This window comes from Agelaius phoeniceus, chromosome 7, assembly GCF_051311805.1.
Source record: "Agelaius phoeniceus isolate bAgePho1 chromosome 7, bAgePho1.hap1, whole genome shotgun sequence".
Taxonomy (NCBI): Eukaryota; Metazoa; Chordata; class Aves; order Passeriformes; family Icteridae; genus Agelaius; species Agelaius phoeniceus.
Genome location: NC_135271.1, coordinates 28,495,415 through 28,516,653, shown reverse-complemented (window position 1 = coordinate 28,516,653; position 21,239 = coordinate 28,495,415). Strand labels below are relative to the sequence as shown.

At 36.7% G+C, this 21,239-nt stretch overlaps 1 protein-coding gene across 3 annotated transcripts in view; it reads left to right on the top strand.

Annotated features, from left to right (window-relative positions):
* Positions 1-20,691, top strand: part of AGPS (alkylglycerone phosphate synthase) — a 75,465-nt gene extending 54,774 nt beyond the window's left edge. For all 3 annotated transcript variants that reach the window (XM_077181376.1, XM_077181375.1, XM_054636689.2), the window contains 9 exons: positions 141-192; positions 2,381-2,457; positions 3,608-3,720; positions 5,295-5,364; positions 6,330-6,391; positions 8,155-8,244; positions 8,620-8,719; positions 10,409-10,466; positions 17,361-20,691. In XM_077181376.1, the coding sequence (XP_077037491.1) occupies positions 141-192; positions 2,381-2,457; positions 3,608-3,720; positions 5,295-5,364; positions 6,330-6,391; positions 8,155-8,244; positions 8,620-8,719; positions 10,409-10,466; positions 17,361-17,482 (744 nt within the window). In that variant the 3' untranslated portion in view covers positions 17,483-20,691. The remainder of the gene's footprint in view (positions 1-140; positions 193-2,380; positions 2,458-3,607; positions 3,721-5,294; positions 5,365-6,329; positions 6,392-8,154; positions 8,245-8,619; positions 8,720-10,408; positions 10,467-17,360) is intronic.
* Positions 20,692-21,239: the final 548 nt, after the last annotated feature.

The following is a 21,239-nucleotide window of genomic DNA, read 5'->3' as shown; positions in this document are numbered from 1 at the left end:
CCAGAGGTCTCTGGTATCAAAGTGTGCTTTCTTATATGCTATTTTGTAATGAAAATTTAATTGTAATGACTTTTAAAACCAACTATATATGTAATCTTTTTATTCTTCCTTCCTCTTACTCCCCTGACTTTGCCTCCAAGAGATGTGCTCCTGCATCAATTCGCCTTGTCGACAATGCACAGTTTCAGTTTGGTAAGTATGTGGATCATCATGGAGTATCATGTTTCCAAGGGCTTTTTAGTAGTTCAAGTCTGTTTTGGGTAGTAATTCTTTTGCTCAAATCTGGACAGAGAGCAGTGAACCCAGAGTTCAAACTCCAGATAGTGCCATAGTGTGAGTTTGGGAAACAGAAGCCTGTCTTTGTCTCTGAGGAAACACTATGCACTACTTGAGTCAGTAAAGAGCCATGCTCTGCCTATAAATGAGATGGTTTTTCTGCTGGTTCCTTTCTTGACATTTAGTCTATTGGTGAGATTGAAAGTCTGGAATCACTTCCTCTATTTTGCTGTAAAGGAGTAGAGATTCTAGTTTTAAAATACAGTACTTGAAACATTTTCTTCCTAAAAGTATTAATGAGAAGTTGGATATGAAAAAAAAAAACCCAGGATGCCCACACCTTATTTTCAAGGTAAGTGGGTTGGTTCCTTTAAATTTCATGAAAGCATCTCACAGATTCCTTAGAATTCTTAGGTTTTTAAAAAATATTCTGATATAATATTTGACTGGGACAGAGGTAATGACATATTTGCCCAAAGTGATCTGTCTGTTTTCAAAAAAAGATAAAGTGTAAGTGCTGTAAGTGTGTGCAAGTACATCTAAGCTGTTAGGCTTTAGGTATTGAAAGTCAGTGAAGCTACCAGAAGATTCCTGAAGACAAAAAATTTCATAAAATTTCAACTAGTTCAAACACCTAAATAGGATAATGTCAGATATGCAGAACAATAATATCTCAGCAATTCTAAGGGAAAGCTGTCATTTTAAATTCTAGCGGATTTGGTAGAAGATAGCTCAAGACACTCTGATGGAGACTCTAGAGTTCCATGACCCAAAAGCTAATGCCTTGCAGAACTTGCTGAGACCATGCTATTTTGATTGTACCCAGAAGATGAAAATGGAAAGTGTGACTGACCTTGAAAACCTCTACTATGACACTTCAGCAAGTCAGAATTCTTGAAACTTCTTTTGCACAGAAGCGTCAGTGATAAATCTCAGCTTCAAATGGCATTAATGTAGTGGTGTTGAAAAAACCACTTTTTCAAATCAAGGAAATTGTGATTTGGAAGAGCTGAGAAGCTCAGCAAGCCTTGCTGCTTGCTTTGCTCATTTTGTGCTACACTATTCTGCTCTGACATGTCCAACGGAAGCAGGTGCATTTCTTTTTCTTTGGGAAGCACAATTTGACCAATTGCAAGCTGTGAACATAGTTTCAGGTGTGTCAATATTAATTTATCTTGTAATCATTGTTAAGTAGTTTTTTAGACTGTGGTTTAATAAATCCACGCTTTTTTCTGTGCTTACTGAAGTGCGCTTGTAGATGTCCTCCTTGGGGTTTGTATTTGCAGAGAAACTTCCTCTTTGCTTAAGAGGAAGAAAGAGAGCACATAGTTGTTGAAGTTCATGTGTTATTGAGGAGGAAATGCTTTGTGAAGTATTTTAGAAGGAAGTATCATGTAAATGGTGCATAACTTTTTATGAATTGGGCTCACAGCATGTAGGCCAGATGCCAGGCTGCTAAAATGAAGCAGTAATGAGAGTTCAGAAGTTGTTTGTGACTGAAAACAATGGAACAAACAGTAAAAGACTTTCATCTCAATTAAACCCAGTCCTGAGGCAGAAATGTTAATTTAACAGGCTCCAAGACACCATTTATATATCCTGGTAATTTTAGTTCCCCGTTTGTCATTAAGGAAGCAATAACTAGCTTTATGTAGAAAACTTCACACAAGTGATATAACTGTTAAAGAAAAAATGCTTAACTCCTAACTTTCACCATTTTTGGCTGTTTGTTTCAGTGGTTTTGGTGTAACTTAAAAAAAAAAGTGACTGATTTTTGCTTAGTTTTGTGGTGTAAAAACTAATGAAGCGCTCTCTTAAAAATTTTCCACATGCCATAGGCTTGTGAGATCTAAACTAGGGCAGCCTTAATTAAAGTGTCAAATATTTGTGCACAGGTGTACATATGTCTTCAAAAAATTAATGAAACTTTTTCCTATATCATGTTCTAAATGAGTAGAGTGAATTCTTTTTAATTTTGATAATCAAAGTGCTCTGAGCAATTCTAGTAATTTTGACTACCAAGCTATTTTTTATTTGCCCCTTGAAGTAAGAATCTTAAGAGCACTGTTTCCCTTAATGTGCCTTTTTCTGCTTTTTGCCAAAGGTCATGCTCTTAAACCACAAGTTGCTTCCATTTTTACATCGTTTTTGGATGGACTGAAAAAGTTCTACATCACGAAGGTAATTTTGGGGTTTTTAATATTGGTTTGAATTTTGCATGCTGTTCATAAAATTCAAGATTTTTTGGTAAACTGCTTCTAATGCAGCTGAGTTTGAGTGTAACTGATAATACAGTGTAAGAACTTGGGGTTCTAAAGGTGGTTGAATTCAAATGAGATTGTGTTTGAGGAGTTATTCCAAGAGGGCTGTTGTCACTGGTCGTACCTGTGTAAGAGATTAATGTGCCATGTCTAACAGTAACTTGGTGACAGGGGAAGACTGGAACCAGTTTACCCAGCTGGCAGACCAGTGATAATCAGTGAATACTGATACTATATTTTCATCCTCCTAGATTTTTTCCAAGGCATGATCTACCTTGTTATTAGAGTGAGCTAGAATTTTGCAAGATCCTCAAGATATTAGGCAGATTTTCCCACACAAATTGTTTTTTTGTCTTTCTGGAATTCATTCCTTTTTAACCTACAATGATTTGGTGCTAAAATTATGTCACCTAGGCTTTTGTGTTAAATATGTTATCTTATTATTGACTTTTTTCCCTCCAAATTACCTAACTAGAGAGTTACTGCAAATATGGGTATTCAAATGTAGAAAAATGTCATTATCTTCCAAGAGTGGGCATACTTCTGGAAGACAGTGACCAGTGTTGATTCTGCTGTTTTTTCTTGGATTATTGAAGTGGGAAATAATATGTGTCTGGAGCTTCTTTTGTTAGGGAATACATACTCTGTTTAGAGATAGCCCAGAAGTTTTTCCTTCCCTCCACATTCATGATGGTCATAGTTTTCTTTCTGCTTTTTTAGCTGTTTAACACAGGAAGAGTTGATTAAATATAAATGTCTCTATTGCTCAAAGCATTTAAGACCTTTTTTTTTCCTACAGCATAGGTAGACAGCTGTTATGCTTATCCTGCTTTTTAACAGGAGGAAAGAGGTGACACACAATTTCTGTTATTTCCATTGACCTGTCCTGTCAAGGAAAAACTTAAGTGTTTTGGGAGTAAATTTTGAAAGACTTTTTCCTCCATCATTCCTCTTAATTACAGCAATACTTCCTGACCAGGGCACATGCCATGTCTTTGAAAAGTAAAAACCTGTTCCTTGTATTCTGCCATGTAGACTGTGACTAATGGCAAGTTTGTCTCTCTCTGCAGTTTAAAGGATTTGATCCCAACATACTGTGTGTAGCTACCTTGCTCTTTGAGGGTGACAGAGAGAAGGTTCTTCAGCATGAGAAGCAAGTCTATGACATTGCCACCAAGTTTGGGTATGCTTTTCAAAGTACATTTTCACTGTGAAGCTGGGAATGAACTGTCCAGGAAAAAATCGGACTGCCATATTTTTGTAATGGTTACTGTATGAATATGTTCTCGATTTACTAGTTTGAAGTGGCAGCAGTCAATTAGCTACTGAATGCTCCCTTTGATACATGTGGCTTGTACTAATTAATAGGTAACTTTACTGAAAAACTTCAGCTGTCTGTGTATTGAAGAAAAATATTTACTAAATATAAAATGAATGTTATTAAAATGGAAACCAGCCTTTTTAATTGCTTACAGGCATGGAAGCAACTTGTTTTGCAATCCTAGACTCTATATTTTCACTACAGAAAGAGAGACAAAATCATTAGGATGATATTAAATTTTTGCAGAATTCATGTGAGTATATGAATACAAGAAACTTGTTTAGTTGAAAGAGTGCAGTGATTTTCTGTCCCTTTTTGGGACAGAAAATTTTCTGCTACTTTTCTGTCCCCAAAAAGGGACAGAAAACACCCATTGAAATGGCAGGCTGAGTAATGATCAAGCAGTTTCTTTCCTTCTGCCTTGATTAAGTGTGGTTGATTAAAACTATCATTAAAACCGTGATTTGTCAAGAGTGTACTGTTATTGCTAATATTAGTCTCAGCTATTCAAATATACATATAAGTGCTGTTTTATCCATTTCAAGGCTATAACTTCTGAATTTTGTGCTTTTATCATGCTTTCATTCTGTTACTTCAACTATGAATACTTATGTATTTTGGTATTTCAAGATGGTAGTGTGTTGGTAAGGGGGAAACTTGTCTGTGTTACAGGCATTAGAAGATGATGCTGTCTATGCTGCTTTATTAAGGCTGTTAGTGAAATCTTCAATAGGTTAACCTGTTTTAAAATGCTAAACTATTTAATGGCTTTATAGTATAAAATCCTTCAATTCTATGCTTCTTCAGGGTGCCTGATTTCACACCCATACCCACCTCTCTCTCAGATTTATGGGAGCATGTAGGAAGACTGATTCCAGAGGCATAGCACTTTCTTGTTCTTAGAAACCAATAGTTAAAAACAAATGCTTTCAATAATCCTTGCTAGACTAGTGAAAGCAAGGCTTCCTTTTTCTTTAGAGCTATGAACTCTGTGTCTTTTTTTAATTCATTCAGATCTCTTATGCTTTGGGGATCTTAAGTCTTGGGGTCTCATAAGTTGTACACATAAAGGTACACAAATTCAACCTGCTTAGAAATGTAATTACCCATGTTCCTGTAAATGAATATCCAGGATATATTGTGTCTACTTGTGTTTCTCCACTCTTTTGTGAGTTTTGAAGACTGTTTTCTAAGATTACGTCAAATATTTTGTGAAGTTCATCTCCAGGTTATGGAATGAAAAGAGAAATGAATAAAGATCTGGTCTGAAGTAACTTCTGATTTCTAGTGACGAGACCTTGCTATTAGCAACCACTTTAACACAGCTTAGGCAGCTAAACTTGAACACATGTTTAATAATCAAAGTTATTTTATAAATATTTTAGAAAATGATGACTAATTTGGTGGAAAATTAATTAAATTCTTGTAAATTGCAGTGGCTTGGCAGCAGGAGAAGATAATGGACAGAGAGGATACATGCTGACATTTGTCATCGCTTACCTTCGGGTAGGTCAGCTTTTGTCTGTCTGCTGCAGCTTCTGCTAATTAATGTAACAAAACATAGCATCTTCAAAGAAACATGTCTTTCTCTGAAATCTGAGTGCAGGCTGCCTTGGATGATATCTCAGAGGTTGTATCAACCCAGGATCAACCTAGAGGTTGTATCTCTTCCATTTCTGAGCAGTGATTATTCATGGAATTCCATCTGCAAAACACCATAGACATTAATTTATATTCTTGTTAAGAATAGCAATAGTATTAATTTATTTTCTTGTTAAGAAAATAGCTTCTTATAAAGGGTAGGGAGATTAGATTGAAGAATCCACAGGGTGAATGAAATCAGAGGCTGGAGTGTACTTGAAATACTCATGTGCTCACTTGTCTTTTTACTCTTCTTTGGCAATCTGCTTATGACTGGTTTAAATCAGAATTCCAGCATAAAGGACTTTTAGTCTAAACTGCTGCAGATTTTAGTCTTATTGTTTGAGATTTTATTTTTCAGAACAATATGCACATCCTGAGTGTTTGATTTGTTGGGGACAAATCACTGAATCTCCCTTTATTTCAGCAGGCTGTGTGTCAGATGGGAAGATGTTTGTCTTTTTTCTATCTAGACAGTGACTACATTGCACAAAAATATTTTCACTAGGTATTATACTGATGAGCACAGTGAAACTCTTGGCTTGGTACTATAGTGATAAAAATATTTGATTAGTGTAGATGTCCTGACAGTCTGACAAGTTATCTCAGTGTAGCCATGACATCAGAATGTTTGTCATCTTTAAGAGCTTCCCTATTTCCCTATTAATAATAAACTTGCGTCAGTGGGACATATGGGTGTTTTTGCTAAATTAGAATTTCTGTTCTTCTGCAAACTAAAAAGTTGTTCACCTGATAACTGTGTAGCATACACTGGAATCCCAGATGCTGATGCTGAATGTTACTGATAATTTCCTTACTTTTTTTATTAGGACCTAGGCCTGGATTATTACATAATAGGAGAATCATTTGAGACATCTGTTCCTTGGGATAGGTAAACTCTGATTACTTTTCAGAATTTCTTAAAACTTGATTTCATTCAAATGGTTCCTAACTCATGTTTGCTCATGAGGATGCTTCTTTTAGGCCTTATATGTATTGGATGCAGCCTGACATACCTCGAGTCTTGCAGCTCTGTGTTCTTGCTAAAGTTGCTGATAAATTACATACCAGAATCTTATACATGCAGCGTATCAAGCTTTCAGTAGTATTTCATCTTAGGTTACCTTACTGTAACAAATTTAGAATTTGAAATTGCCCTGTTTAGGAGGCAGGACATTGGTGACAGTAATTACAGTGGGGGACGAGCAGCCACCTGTGTGGGATCAGCAGTGTATTTCAAAGGGATTAGTCTGTAGTGAAGATGAAAAAAATCAAATATATTTAAGTAAGTTTTTTTCTTTTTCCAGCAATGTAGGGAAATACTGAAAAGGTAACTTTTGCCCAAGATTGAGATCTTTTACCTAAGAGTATTTTATCTATTAGCTATGGTTGAGAAACATTTGACCACAACAGAGTTTAATATACAAAATCATTTTGGATGCTCTGGTCCATTTGGTAAGGCTGAAATCTCTTAAATAGGATCTAAAGTGATTTGAATCAAAGCTTTACAGCATTCAATGCAAAGCCTGATGACTTAAGCTGGCAACCCTGTACCCTTGCTATTGAATTTAGTGGTAATTGTAGATTTCAGCCCCTGTTTGAAAATTGGCACAATGTCCTAAGAGTGTAGAAGAAATTTGAGGACAATTTTAAAGTGAAAGTGCTCTTCCTTTTAGTTTTGTAGATTTTGAAGCATGCTAACTTCTTAGTCGCCAATTTTTTTGCCATCCCCTCATTTCAGACAACAATGAATTTTTACTTAAGAAAGTATTTTAAGTTGTCCCCACCAAAGCAAATGCTTTAAAAACCTTATTCTGCTTTGATTTATAAGGACCATGTAACTTCCATAAACTGATTACCTTGTTCTTGACAGGTAGCAGATACTTGAAAAAAATATTTAGCTGACTTTCTTATTCACTAAATGGTTAAATTCTCTTATGTTCTGTGAATCTTTAATGTAGTTCTAAATCTGTGTAAAACACCAAAATCTGAATTATAGCTCTGCAGACCTTTGTGGGAGAATGTGTAACTGAAGAAATGGTAATTTGGAAAACAGTGATTTCTTTTGCTCTAGCAATTTATTTGCACCTGGATCTGTTCTAGAAGAACCTAAAAAAAAAAAAGGCAGAACAAGTATGGCTTCCAACAAGGTCTAATAGCTCATTGCCACATTAGAATTATAGTGTTTCAGGTTGGCAGAGTAATGCCCAGCTGAGGGATCTGCAGGTTTGGCCTTGCAGCAACACAAAGGTATGGTGTTAGTACAGTTTGCCAGACCTTTGAGTTCTCAGGATTTCTTCTGTATTTGTTAACTACTTTTCCAAAACTTTGAGGCTATTTTGCTAAGAAAGTAGAGACATACAGAAGTAGGTAATCTCCTTATTTTTTTAAATACTGTTGATACCTCTTCCTTATGAAGAAGAGCTTTTAGGTTCTCTGTCTCAGAGTAAACTTGCTATACAGAAGTGCAGAAAAAGCAGTGGAGTCTTGATGAGAACTATTCTTAGAACAAAGGCTAAGCTAGTTAACAGTGATTTTAGAAGGCACTCTTATGCTGTATTAGATTATGCTTTTTTAAAAGATTGTGAAGTTCTTTTTTTAGAAGCTATGTAAAATCAAATATTGAAATTTTTATTAATGTGTTTCCTGTTACAGGGTTTTGGACCTTTGTAGAAATGTAAAGGAAAGGATAGTACGAGAATGCAAAGAAAAGGGTGTTCAGTTTGCTCCTCTTTCCACCTGTAGGTAAGCCATGCAATAACAGAAATAATTTTTCTTGAATCTTTGTTCAGCAAGAGATCTGGTGATGATATTACAAATACTAATAGCCTTAACCTTCCTCTTGAACGTGCAAGTGGATTACATGGAAGAGTTGAGAGTTCAAGCCTAAGCACTTCTTACAATTGATAAGAGTCAATTGTAATGACTTAAGGACTTCAACTTTCAAAGTCATAGCATTGAGTCACTCATGGATTAGGAGCAAAAAAGATGAAGAAATTTTTAAAGAAAGATGCTGTCCCTTTGAGTAAGATAGGAAGTAATCTTAGGAATTTTATGCTGTCAAATAGTGGTTGGCTTAATATCATAAAGCTTTGTTTGTAATGTAGTTCTCTTCAACAGGGTGACACAGACTTACGATGCAGGTGCATGTGTCTACTTCTACTTTGCCTTTAACTACAGAGGAATTAGTGATCCTATTCATGTCTATGAGCAAATTGAGGTAATGTATAAAGAAACAATAGTTAAAGGGGGAAAAGCTGATGACCTGTATTTTGTTCTGAACCTATTGGCCAAGCTTACTGAATTCTGCAGGAAAGATCTCAAAAGCCTGTTTGTAAAGCTTTGATCATTATCAGTAATAAGAGGTACATGTTAATAGTTCATCAAATAGAGAAAAGGCTACCAGGTGACCATTTTAGATATCAGTACATGAATAGTTCTGACTGAAGTATAGAAGAGCTTGAGCTGGAGTTTCTTGAATGGCAGGAGCTTCAAACCTTAAACCCCAAATCCATGGGAAACTAGTCTTCCTTAGTTCCATCATTTACAAAACTACTTCTTCTGCTTAATACTCAGTCTGTAAAATGCATGGTAAAACTGACAAGATCATACCTTATTAATAGTGCTGCATGTAGAGAATAAGGAATGGTACTGTCTCATGCCTTTTCTGTTAGGCTGAGATAAGCGTTGCTCTAAGTCCAGTCTGTTAGACCAGTTGTAAGCTGCTTCAGCATTGGCCAAGCAGCTCTGCAATACTTCTGCTGTAACACTTGGCTGATGAAACACTGAACATGACTAGTTAGATGAAACAAATGCCCTTGTTACCTTCAAGATGCAATTCTTAGAAGGACTATAGCCAAACTGCTTTTTGTCCTACATTCTGGTTCTTAGCTCAAACTTCAGCACCAGAAAATTGCTAATAGGACTGTAGAGAAATAGTATTTAAAACTGGGATATCATTCTTTTCATGCTTATTCTTTAGAAATTTCTCTTGAATTTGGCAAGTGGATGCAAAGTTTTATCTACAAGTTCAGAGGCTTCCATGCTGTTGCATATAGGGCACTGAAGAATGTAATACTTGAGTATTTATTTAATGAAACTTACCTATATCTAGATATTTCTTTTATTGGAATTGGTTTGTCTGATGACATGAATGCACATTTTCCATTGTAGTAACTAAATTTAACCTAGCAAAGTGAGTTTGCTGACCAAGTATATGTACTGTATGGCAGACTGAAAAAAACTCTCTTAACTGCACAGCTGCAGCTATATATATTATTCTTAAAAGAGTACACTCTTAGAAAAGAAAACATGTAGTGCTTGGGCTTAGAAAAGCTTTCATTGTTTACACCTTCTAAGCTCTCTAATTATTCAGAAGTGAATGGGAATATTCTACAACGTGAACATTCTCAACATAAAAAACTAAATTCTGTTTTCTGCCACAAACTGCACCCATGAAAAGGTTGTCTGTTGTAAAGTACCTCACTGCCTCAACCAGGATATTGGAAATCTGGGTTGAACTCTGATCTGAATAAGAATCTTGACTTGCTCTGACGAGCCTATTTTCAGACTTCTTTTTTGATACTTAATCATCTTCCAAATGAGCATCCCAGTCACTGGATATTTAAGTTTTGGCAACGGGAAAGTGATCCAGAATACTCTATTCTTGAGTAGTACATTTGTTACAAGAGATGCCATTTGAAATATCATGGTTTTGATGTTTATTTAGAAGACTCTTACTTACCTTTATCTGCAGGGTTGAACTATAATGTTTACCTACATAATGCACCCTAATGACTTCAGAAACTTTTCATATACCTGTGTGTATGAGTGCAATAGCAAGCATTTCATGAAATCCAAAAGTCTTGTGCAATTGCTGTTGAATAAATACCATCTCTTTCAAATTTAGAGGGCTGCTAGAGAAGAAATACTTGCCAATGGAGGAAGTCTTTCACATCACCATGGAGGTAATGTTCTCAGTCTAAAGTTAGTCTCTTTGATACTGCTAAGTATTCATGAGTACATAAAATAGTTTGTAGTAGAATTCTGAAAAATATTTCATGGCATTAACTGAAATTACTGGGGGAGGGCTGAGGGAGGAAGGAGATCTCCTGGCATTTTATCTAGAAACTTCTCACTCTTTTTCCAGTTTGATCAGGTTGTCTTAAACAAGTTTTACTGATTGTTCTGTAGATATATATATTCAGTTACTAAAACTTCAAATGTGACTTTCAAAGTTTTAACAGTTTTGTGTCCCTTGTGGCTTTGTGAATGCTGTTTGCCCAAATTCCAGAGCACTTAGACCAAGTGTCTGAATAAAAGAGCCAGTGACTTTGAACTGGACTATGTTGCAATCTACCATTTGTTGCACAATTGATGTTATGTAAGTGTTGACTTTACTGGCCCGCTATCTGATAAGTTCTAGTTGCCTAGTTTCCTCTCTTGGAGTTTGGGGATTGCTTGTGTTACTAGAATCTGTACTAGAATCTCCACAAGATATTTTATGCTTTAATATTAAGAACCAATGTCATGTATAAGCAATACTTCCTATACCTGATGCTTTATATATGCTTTTCCCACATACATGGGTAATCTAATTTGATTGCATGCACTCTATATAATGTTATAACCTTGGATGTCAGGAAGACTTGTGATGTCAGTGTGATTTGTGCAGCTACCTTCTTGAAAATTATTATTTTCATATATTTCTTCTCTCTGCTCTCTTGGGGCATTGCCCTGTCACAGATAAAAGAGCAAAGAAGTGTAGTGGTTTAAAACTAGAAAAAAAAATTGTAATTCTAAAAGCTCTGTGTGGGGCAAAAAATTAAAGGGCAGAAGCTGTGCTTTAAAACATGTCAGTTACTTTCTAATCTTGAAGGGAACTTAAACTTTTAACTAGGGCTGTTTTCAGGCATCTTGTTTTGTGATGGAAACTGAAATGGACTCTGCTTTAGCAGTATCAGGATATTGAGGGATGTGTAGGTAATAACATGAGTGAAAAGGTTTCAGTAGTTTGTGTTTGATATGCTCTTACAGTCCTTGATTAAATCTTTAACATGGTGGTGTAGTGGACCTGTCAGTTCTCACACACTGGATGTGGGATTACCCCCTTGATGTACTCTCATGCCTTCCCTGCTGTGGCACTCTGTTTTACTGTGACTAGCATTCCATCCAACTCACATGCAGCTGGAGCTTGTCACACATTTGGATGTATTTGCCCTCACCATGTAAAACCTTGCTTACCACATGTGTTAAACAAGAAAAAAAAAATTATATAGCATTTTCAAACCCTTGCATGCTTGAACCTTGTGACTCCACAGCTATGAAAACTGGATTTCTGTTTGACTTTGTAAGCTCCTGTTGTATGCATGACTGCCTCTGATACTGATATATATTTTCCACTTTGAGTGGTTTTGTCTGGCAGTTCATTGTGTTTAATATTCAAGATTAATTTTTTTCCAGTGCTTAGATGTGGTGCTGAAAATTAGCCTAATATTGTCAGTTTTATATACTGACCTTCAAGCCTTATAACTCTTAGCACTGACTGGTCTATTGTGTAGGGTAAAAGAAAGTACTGGTGCAATTTCCTTTGGTGTTTGTCTTGTAATTGTGATTAATAACAGCTGTTTTCACTATCTGGAAACAGACAGGCTGATTTGTCTGCCTACAATCACACTGTGATAAATGGAGCTATTTTAACTCTGGGTTTGTGTATCAAAGAAAACAGATGTAGTCTGGGACTTGAGGCTATAGGAAATACAAAGCCTGCTTAAGTCAATGTTCATATACTCCTTGAGTGAAGAAATGGTCATGTATGACAGTTTGAGTTGTGTAAATGTATAAATTTACATCTGGGGAAGTACCAACTGCAGGTAGGTGCACAGTGAGAACTGAAATAACTTTTAACTTTCTGAAGAGTAGCTTCAGAAGGACTTTACTGTGGATAAATCTTCCTTCCCCCACCCCCCATTATAGTTGTCACCCTGTCTTGACTGTGTCCTATGCTCAGAAAGGGACATTGCACAGCTTTGATCCTTCTTTCTGGGCACTGGGATTTAGATTTAGATTTGAGAGTCTTGTAAGTTTGGTAGAGAGCCATAGATAGTGTTTAGAAACTTAGCATTTAAAAAGCAGCATTAGGAGTGACATTTTCTTGTAGATATAAGTTCAAGTTCAAATAAATAATTATTCTAATCATTTTGGCAAGCCCTTAAAACATCCATATGATGTGTCACACTTGAATTCTTTTATCAAACATGCCTTTTTTTTGTACACATGAAATAATGTGCTGAGGAAGCACCATTAGGTATGACTGGTGTATAAATACAACTATAGCCCCTTTGGGGTACACCATCAGAAAGGGACAAGGTTGGATTTGTACCTGATCCCTTTCATATTACCAAGCTAAGGACCATGTAAAACTAAGCAGTGTAAAAAGTAATGATACATTGCTTCCCTTTGAGGCACTGTTTTAACTACAACTGGTTGCTTCAGGAAACAATTATCAAATTGTGGGGTTGAGGAAAATAGCCCCATTTAGCCACTTAACATAATAGAACTAATTTTCTTCTACTTCCTAGACAGCTGATTAGAATAAAGGTTAACCATGTAGCCTGTGATGCATAGGTTTAGCTATAGTATCAATGGCAGTTTATGTAGGAAAACAAAAAATAAGAAAAAAATCCCACAACACTAAAAACAAAAGCAAAACCCCTAAAACAAAACAAAGGGAAAAACAAACCTTACACCTTGTTTGCATTCAATTACATATTTGACATTGCAATTCTTTGGCATTAAGAGGCTGTGGCTAATACACTGCAATAATTAACTCACACAAACTACAGAATCTGAAATGATAAAGTTCTTTTATGAGGGGGAGTTGAGCACAAACACATTCTTGTCTCTTCTACACAGAGGAAAAAAAATCTTCCCTTGGGTTAAGCATACTAGAGCTTGTTCTACTCATTAGAATGAGTTGAAACTGATACATTTGTTAGACATGGAGTAACCTCATGTGAAATAATACAATAACACAGTTGTATTTTCCTCCTTGGTCTGTTGGAAGTCTTAATAGAATAGTCGTCTTCAGTGCCTTTTCAAAAAAAATTAAAAAAGGAAAGGACCTCCTGATTCATCACCAGCAAACTTGAAAGTATTATTTCAGCTGTTAAGATACCAAGTGAAAATATGCCAAGTGTTATGGTAGTGAGGTGTTAATTATGCAGTAGACTTGGTGTACACTGGTCCAATATCCTCCAGTGCTGCCATGTTTTACATTAATGCACTGACCTTTCTCAGTATTACAGAGTTCTCCCTGGAAGAGTAATAGCACGTTTAGCAGACTGTAAGGGCAGAGAGCTGCTTTCTGGAGGGACAGCTAGCTTCAGGAAGAGCAGCAGCTGCATGAGCCTCATCCTTCTTAGGACCTGTCACTGCTGCTCCTGTTGCAAAGCTGTTGTTATGCAGGATCCGACTCTTTGAGTTGAAAGGGCTGGAGCAGAGAAGTCCAGAGCCATGTGCAGTGCCATCAGAACCTATTTCCACTGGGACAACACAGTGCTATAAATCTGTTCTGCATGGGTGTAGAGTAATTCCTGAAATCAATCAACTACATGAAAACTTTTCTTACAGAACTGTTCATGTGTTCCCTGGTACTTCATATTCCAAAAGTGAGAATACCAATTGCTGCCTGCTGTTTGCTCACTCCATTTGTAGCCATCCAGATGCATTTTCAGAGATGTGCAAGTGAAAAAGGACAATGGAAAGATGAACTTTTCCAATGAAACCAACATGGAGCAGTATCAGAGCTGGGGAAAAGTTACTTAGCGAGTTCACATATTTCTCTTTCATATGTGGACTAGAATGATAGATAAAAAGCTAAAATAAAGTTGGTGCTGGACTGTCTTTGGAGTTGCTACTGAACAAGCTCCTTGGCTTTCTGATCTGAAGTACCTTGTGAGAAGTAGGCTCCCTGCCATGCTGTGGGGTTTGTACTCAGTGTAATAGGCTGGGGTTCAGATTGGAGGTTTCTGGCTTCCTAGCAGTGAATGTTTTAAGGCACTATTAGACTGCTCAGCACACTTCAGGAACAGGCCACTTGCCATCTGTGAAACTTGAAGACAGATTCTCTTGTACCTCATCTTGGATCACAGAATGGGTGAGGTTGCAAGGGCCCACAATGGGTCATTTTCATCCAATTTCCCTGCTCAGACAGGGCCATCCTAGAGCACTATTGCACAGGGTGGCATCCAGAAGGTTCTTGAATATCTCCACTCCCTCTCTGGGCAATCTGTTCCAGTGCTTGGGCACCTGAACAGTAAATAAATTATTCCTTATGCTTAGATGGAATTTCTTGTGCCTGTTGCCTCTTGGACTTCTGCTTGGCACCACCAAGCAGAGCCTGGCTCCATCTTCTTTACAGATGCAAGATTAAGTGTCTTCAGAGGGAGAAGATGCAAGAAGGACGGGCTGTGTTTGTTTCCAGTTGGGGCACAGGGATTGTGCATCTGATGGTGTGTATGGCTGAGTGCACAAGTAGTAACTTGCTGTGCTAAGCTACTACAAACACATAAACATAGAGCTAAAACTGAAAAGTCTACTTCCTTTAGGCTAGAAATGGGAAGTTGGTTTTCTGTAGTCTGTGATAAGATCAGGCCCAACTGAGATCTTGTTGGTGGGAAGTTGAGGCTTCCTTGAGCACAAAGCTGTTCTTTAGCTAGGCTTAGAGTGGAGGTAGGCAACTTTGTCACTTAGAATTATTTTTATGTTCACACTAACATCTTTAACTATTATGGCATTTTCTTCCTCTTTTCCTTTTCTCATCCGTGAAGCCATTTGGCTTGTGCTGTGGAGGAGAAGCACCAGAAAATGCATAGCACAGCACTAACCTGAAGTGAAACTTTATATAGACCTTTTGAAGTGCTGCTCTCATTTTCACAGAGCCTTTCCTTCTCTTGGTCTGTTTTCCATTTTATCTGATGGACCAGCTTAGAATTAGGAGAGAGTGCTTCAAGGCTTTTTAACTCTAATGTGTAACTTGAGTAGTTGAAAATTCCACGGATGTTTTATTGGCATGAACAGTAGGAGCAGGGGATCAACATTGCTGTTACCAAGGGGTTAAAATCTTTTTGTTGAGCATGTTTGTGAAGGACTGCTGGTAACTGTAGTACAGCTTTTTTTGTTTCCAGTTCACTAATCAGATGTATGTTAGATTTATTATTGCGAAAGTATAAACCATAGAAAATTTGACAAGATAGATGTGTAAATTATCACTTTGACAGAACTAATGATGCACTCCAAGCACCTTCTGTTTTCCAGCACTTGGTGAGCGACTTCATTAAATATGCAACGACTGTTTGGTGCTGTTCAGACAGTAGTTCAGTTCCTTGTGGAATTGCATTATTACTGGAGGTGTAAAAGAGGCAGGCATGCTAGCTGTTGGGCATCCTGCTGTGATTCTAATGTGCTCCATCTTGTTGGAGCAGTTGTTTGCAGTCTTTTCAGGACAATTACATCCATAACCACAGAACACATTCACTGAAACTATATTACAGATAACAGTTGAGAATAGTAATGACTGTTCTTCAGCTGCTTGGGTAAGAGCCAGTGTGAGTGACTTAAGGGGATGGTCAAGCCACATCCACAATTCAGGTGTTTTGTAGCAGTGTTAAAGTTTTAACAGATTGAATTTGACCACGTCAGTGTGCTCAGACAGTCACATTGTAGTGACAGTATAGTCACAGATGGAGATTCTTTCTTGAGCTGGGGCTGCAAAATACAGCCAGGGTTTGTACCACATGACATTCTTTTTGTCCTTTAGTTGTGATCTTTGATCTTGACACACATGCTGCTAATAGTCATTTTCTAGCAAACTGCAGGTTTCATTCTGTCTCACATTATTTGCTTTTTCTGTTGGCATTGTGACTGGCTTGTATTCCTAAAGGTATAAATATACTCTGTTCTCCAGAGGTGTCCCAGTAATTTATTATTCTGATGACAGTTTGATGGTTACCATGAAACAGGGCACAAAAGATAGCTTGAATTTAGCTTCAGATACTCTTAAAGCTTCTGTTTCTCAAACCTTTACTATGTCTTTTGATACTAACAAATGGCTTGTGTTTCAGGCTGGCAAGTTTAATGCTAAGGCGTGTTTAATGAAAAAAATGTCCTCAGTTTTGAATGATCTGTTAATCAGAGTTGATGATTTGGTTAATTAGCATGTGAACACTTGGCCATTTAACAGGACTATTGTGAGAATGTAGTAAAATGAGTTCTTAAAAGATTGTTTCAGCTTTGTTTGTATTTGGTGTTTTTTGTGAATAGCCATTTTTACATGCGAAACAAAGCTCTTGTGTAGTGGTATTGAGCAATTACCAGCCAGCATAGAAGTTTTTAAATTAAATATTAAGTCTTCTTCATATAAACATTTTTTGCTATTTAAACCAATACTGCTTTAAGCTTGATTATCGAGTTATGTTTTCACTTTAAAGTAATCAAAAAATATGGGGTTCTGCTTTTTAGTAATCTCCTCTACAGTTTATAACTTAAAATTAGTTTGTGGCTTTTTAAAACTTACTACTGATTCCTTGTCTTAATAGAACATGTGATTTCAGCCTAAGCTTCATCTAAATTTCATAGTTTCTAAAGAAAGTAGACAGTGTGGAACACAGTCTTCCTCTGGGAGTATGCTGAGCTTAATGAGCTTGATAGTCTGGTGGGCTCAATAAATCAAATAAAGCAAAACATTTCTCATTTTTGAATAAAAGCATTTATCACACAGTGTTTATTCATTCATGGTCACAAGATTGATTGGCTCCTAGAATCCTGCCGTATATTGAAACACTTTGTTTTTGTTTTTCCAGTAGGCAAATTGCGGAAGCGCTGGATGAAGGAGAGCATCTCTGATGTTGGCATGGGAATGCTGAGATCTGTTAAAGAATATGTGGACCCCAATAACATCTTTGGAAACAAAAATCTTTTATAAAGCCCTGCACAAATGATGTACTAAAAATTAAAAATTACTGTTGAAATTCCTCCACTTTCATTGTATTGATATCCCAGTAATCAAATATAACATAGACTAAACTTTCAAAACTAGTAACTTACATTGATTTTTGCTACTCCCTTCCCCCTTCCCCCAATAAAGTGTAAACATCACTGTTAATGTTTATGGACTTTTACTTAACAATGTTCCAACCTACTGGGCATAAAGTACTAACCAGGAAATGCAAATCTGGGTTTCCAAGTTGGGCTAGGCAGCACAGCTGACAGTATTTTCAGTGCTGGATACTGCCAGATGTTTCTTACTTAAAGCATCCCCCGCCAGGAGGACAAAGACTGACAACAGTGTTTTCTACAGATGCAGCTGCACAGCCCAGCCTCTTGCTAAAGGAAAGCTGCTGAGACAGATGAGAGAACACCAAGGAGTACCTCCCTGTACTGCATTAAGTATGTAACAGACTTGTAACCAGCAAATACTTATACTATAAATATAGGCTTTCATCAAAAGAGACAGTGTAAGTCAAACTACTAAAAATTCAGTAGTCTCTCACTGTAATACTACTGGAAAATCTTACACAATTGAGCTGTTCTGAGTTGTATTTGCATTGCTGGGATAATCTTAAATTAATTGTAGGTCAGTCACTAAGTTTTGTACAATGGACATTTCTCACTGTATGTTGAAAACAGGTTTGTAACAAAATTTTGTGTTCATCTGTACTTCAGTCCTAGTGTGTATGGGTTTTGTTCCCGTTGTTTGTTTTGCACAGATGCAAAATATCTTTTTCAGTTACTCAGATGAAACTGCCCAGCACTGTCTTTTGAAACAGTCACAACAGTTTAATAAAACACTTAAATGGACAACCTACTGTCATCCTGGAAGTGAGATTTCCCATTTAAGTTTTGTACAGTTTCCTATGGCCTTTATGAATCATTTATTTACTTCACAAGTAGCCACTATTTTAACTGTCCATGGAACTTTATGAAAATGAAATATTTTCTTGATCAGTATCATGTGAGAGTAAGCATTTTTACATTGAAACTTGAGTCGTAATCAGTAAAATAAACAAAATATTTGTCAATACTCATGATCCATTTTTAAGGTGGGTTCTTTCTTAAAGCAAATTATCCAACTTTTTGATAATTAATGTATATGCATAAGATAGAAAAAATACAGACTATCCTTTGAGGACTCTGTCTCTAGTCAACTGCTTCACATCTCTGTAGTGTCAGTTTGGACACCTTTTGTATTGGTAGTGCCCTTAACGAGGAGAAAAATAAATTGCCTTTTTGTTTTTAAACTATTTTAGAATACTCTCTAATTAACTTTCAGTTTTAGTAATATACCAAAAAATATAAAATGCTTGAAAAGATACTGCATATCAGACAACTCTGAACTTGTTCTAAGATTAATTTCAATGCTACAGTTCAAATGATTGAAAAACATGGACACTCAGACCATAACTTTAAACTGCATGCTGTCAAGGTAATTGAAGAAAACTCTTTTATGATCTGCTGGTCATAAGACTGAATGTTCATGTGATATTGTTAATGCAGCTGGAATTATTTTGAATGGTCTTTATTTCACAACATTTCAGTATAAAAATATATTATTTTTCCTTGTCCCCGGGGTTGGTATTTCAGCAGTAACCAAAACAGTGGGGGTAGTCTGTTGTGGGAAACGGAGCCTTTGCACTGTGGTTAAGTGTTCCTTAAGTGCACAGAGGTGTCTGGGGGAGTGGCTCTGTGCAGGGCTGTGCAGGGACTGCCTCACCTCAGCTGCTCTGCTCGTGGGGACTCCCTGGCCACGGCTGGCCTCTTGCTCATGACTTGTGCCACTCCCCAGTGGAGACTTTTCTAGAAGCTGGTAAATATGAAGGGTGTTTATGTGCCTCAATGAAAGTTTATGTAACTATGAAGAATTAATTTTGAAGGAAAGCATGTGAAGCTTTTATGCAGAATGACAGCACAGAGTAGAACAAGTAGTTATAGCTTAGTAATACTGATCTCTTAAGATTTTGACTACAGTACAACACAGCTCTGCAACATCCGTCTCATTTTTTAATTTTCTGACTATGGTTTCCTCATCCTTTTTTGTATTGTAAGTACACAGTTAAAAGGTAAAAACTCCTTACACTCTCTAGCCTTTACATAGCCACTGACTTCTGAAGTGATTTAAAATGCAGTAAAGATTTTTACTGTATGTCAGTTGTCTTATGGGAAGGTGAAATAACAGGCTCCAAGGGTCCCAAATGACCGTCACTGGATATATGTCTGAGGAAGAAATTAACACTAAATGTAATGAATATTGCTGTCTTCCTAAATATTATCTTATGAACTGGTCAGAGCTTAGTTGAAACTGCAGTTGAAACATATGTATTACTGTCTTTAATTTCACATTGCTAATGAAAATAGAAAAAAATGTAATGCAAGTTCAGAAGACCTAGATAGAGATCATTCACCATTTAAAGGAAATCTTACTGTCTCTAATACTGTGGTCTTCCACCACTCTTCCTTCTGTATGCTCTACTTTCTTTCTACAGACTTCACTTCTTGTAGCTGCAGCCTGTTCAGAGATGGAGTTTGATCCATGCAGATTAGAAGTGCTGGTGCATAACAAAACTTTTGCATTTGCTTGAGTATTCTGGCCATACATAAGTTACAAGCAGATTTAATTAAGCTTGTAATAACTTCCAATTACACAGTTTCTGCTCCCTTTGAATGAGGAAAGGTACAGGGAGTGACTGTGGCTTGACTGTAAAATATGTTTACATTAGAGAGACCTTTATAAAAGTTTGGAGGGAAAAGAAGCAAATCTGTTAAAAGCTGATCCAGGCTCTAAATCTTACAGTCAAAGAAAAACATGTCTTGATTTGACTTACATTACAATGGTTAAGTTAGAGATGTCATCTTTGCCTTACAGCTGTGAACAGAGGCCAGGCCAAATAGTTCTTCCGTAGCAATGTTAATTAACTGAAACCAATTTCAAAGGCAGGGATACATTAGCACTGAAATCCAGAAAACACATTGCTTCTCTGTCTTGGAAATGTATGTTTATCAAGGTTGTAATTTAATTTTCTGAAAATAAAGCCAAACAGTGTTTGTCATTTTAGTGTGAGATTAACTGTAAAGCTTCAGTTGTAATGTTAAGAGATTACAGAACCTTATATTATTAATAAAATCAGCCTAAACCAGTATGTGTTTTTTGTGATGAAACTAAACAAATATATTCTACTAACTTGTCATATTACTTCATTTTAATTTGGTGATGAACTCTTACCTAAGGAAAACTATTAGGAAAGCTTTGGCACGTGCTGGGAGAGAAGAGACTGAATTTATAAATCTATGATAATAGGAGCTGGGTTTTTGTGTCTCATGTAAAGCACAACAGGAAAGACAGAATTTCAGGGAAGGAAGGGCAAAACAACACCAGGCTATTTGGGTCAGAATTTCACCTCTTTGGTCAGGGCAGGATGGGGACCATGTTCAGCTGCTATTTGAAAGCTCTTTCAATATAATACAGAAGCAGACCTTGTCTTACTTATCTTCCCCATATTTCAAAGCCCTGTTGTATTGAGCTGTTGCAATAGGTAAATAATTTCCTGCTGCTGTGCTCATCTCTCATGTAACCTCCTTGTTACAGGTCCTGAATCTGTTAAAGTTCTGCATGCAGCAATGCATCACATGTGGGCAGAAGCAATATTTCTCAGTTACCTGCATCATTGCTATAAAGATTTTGTGCC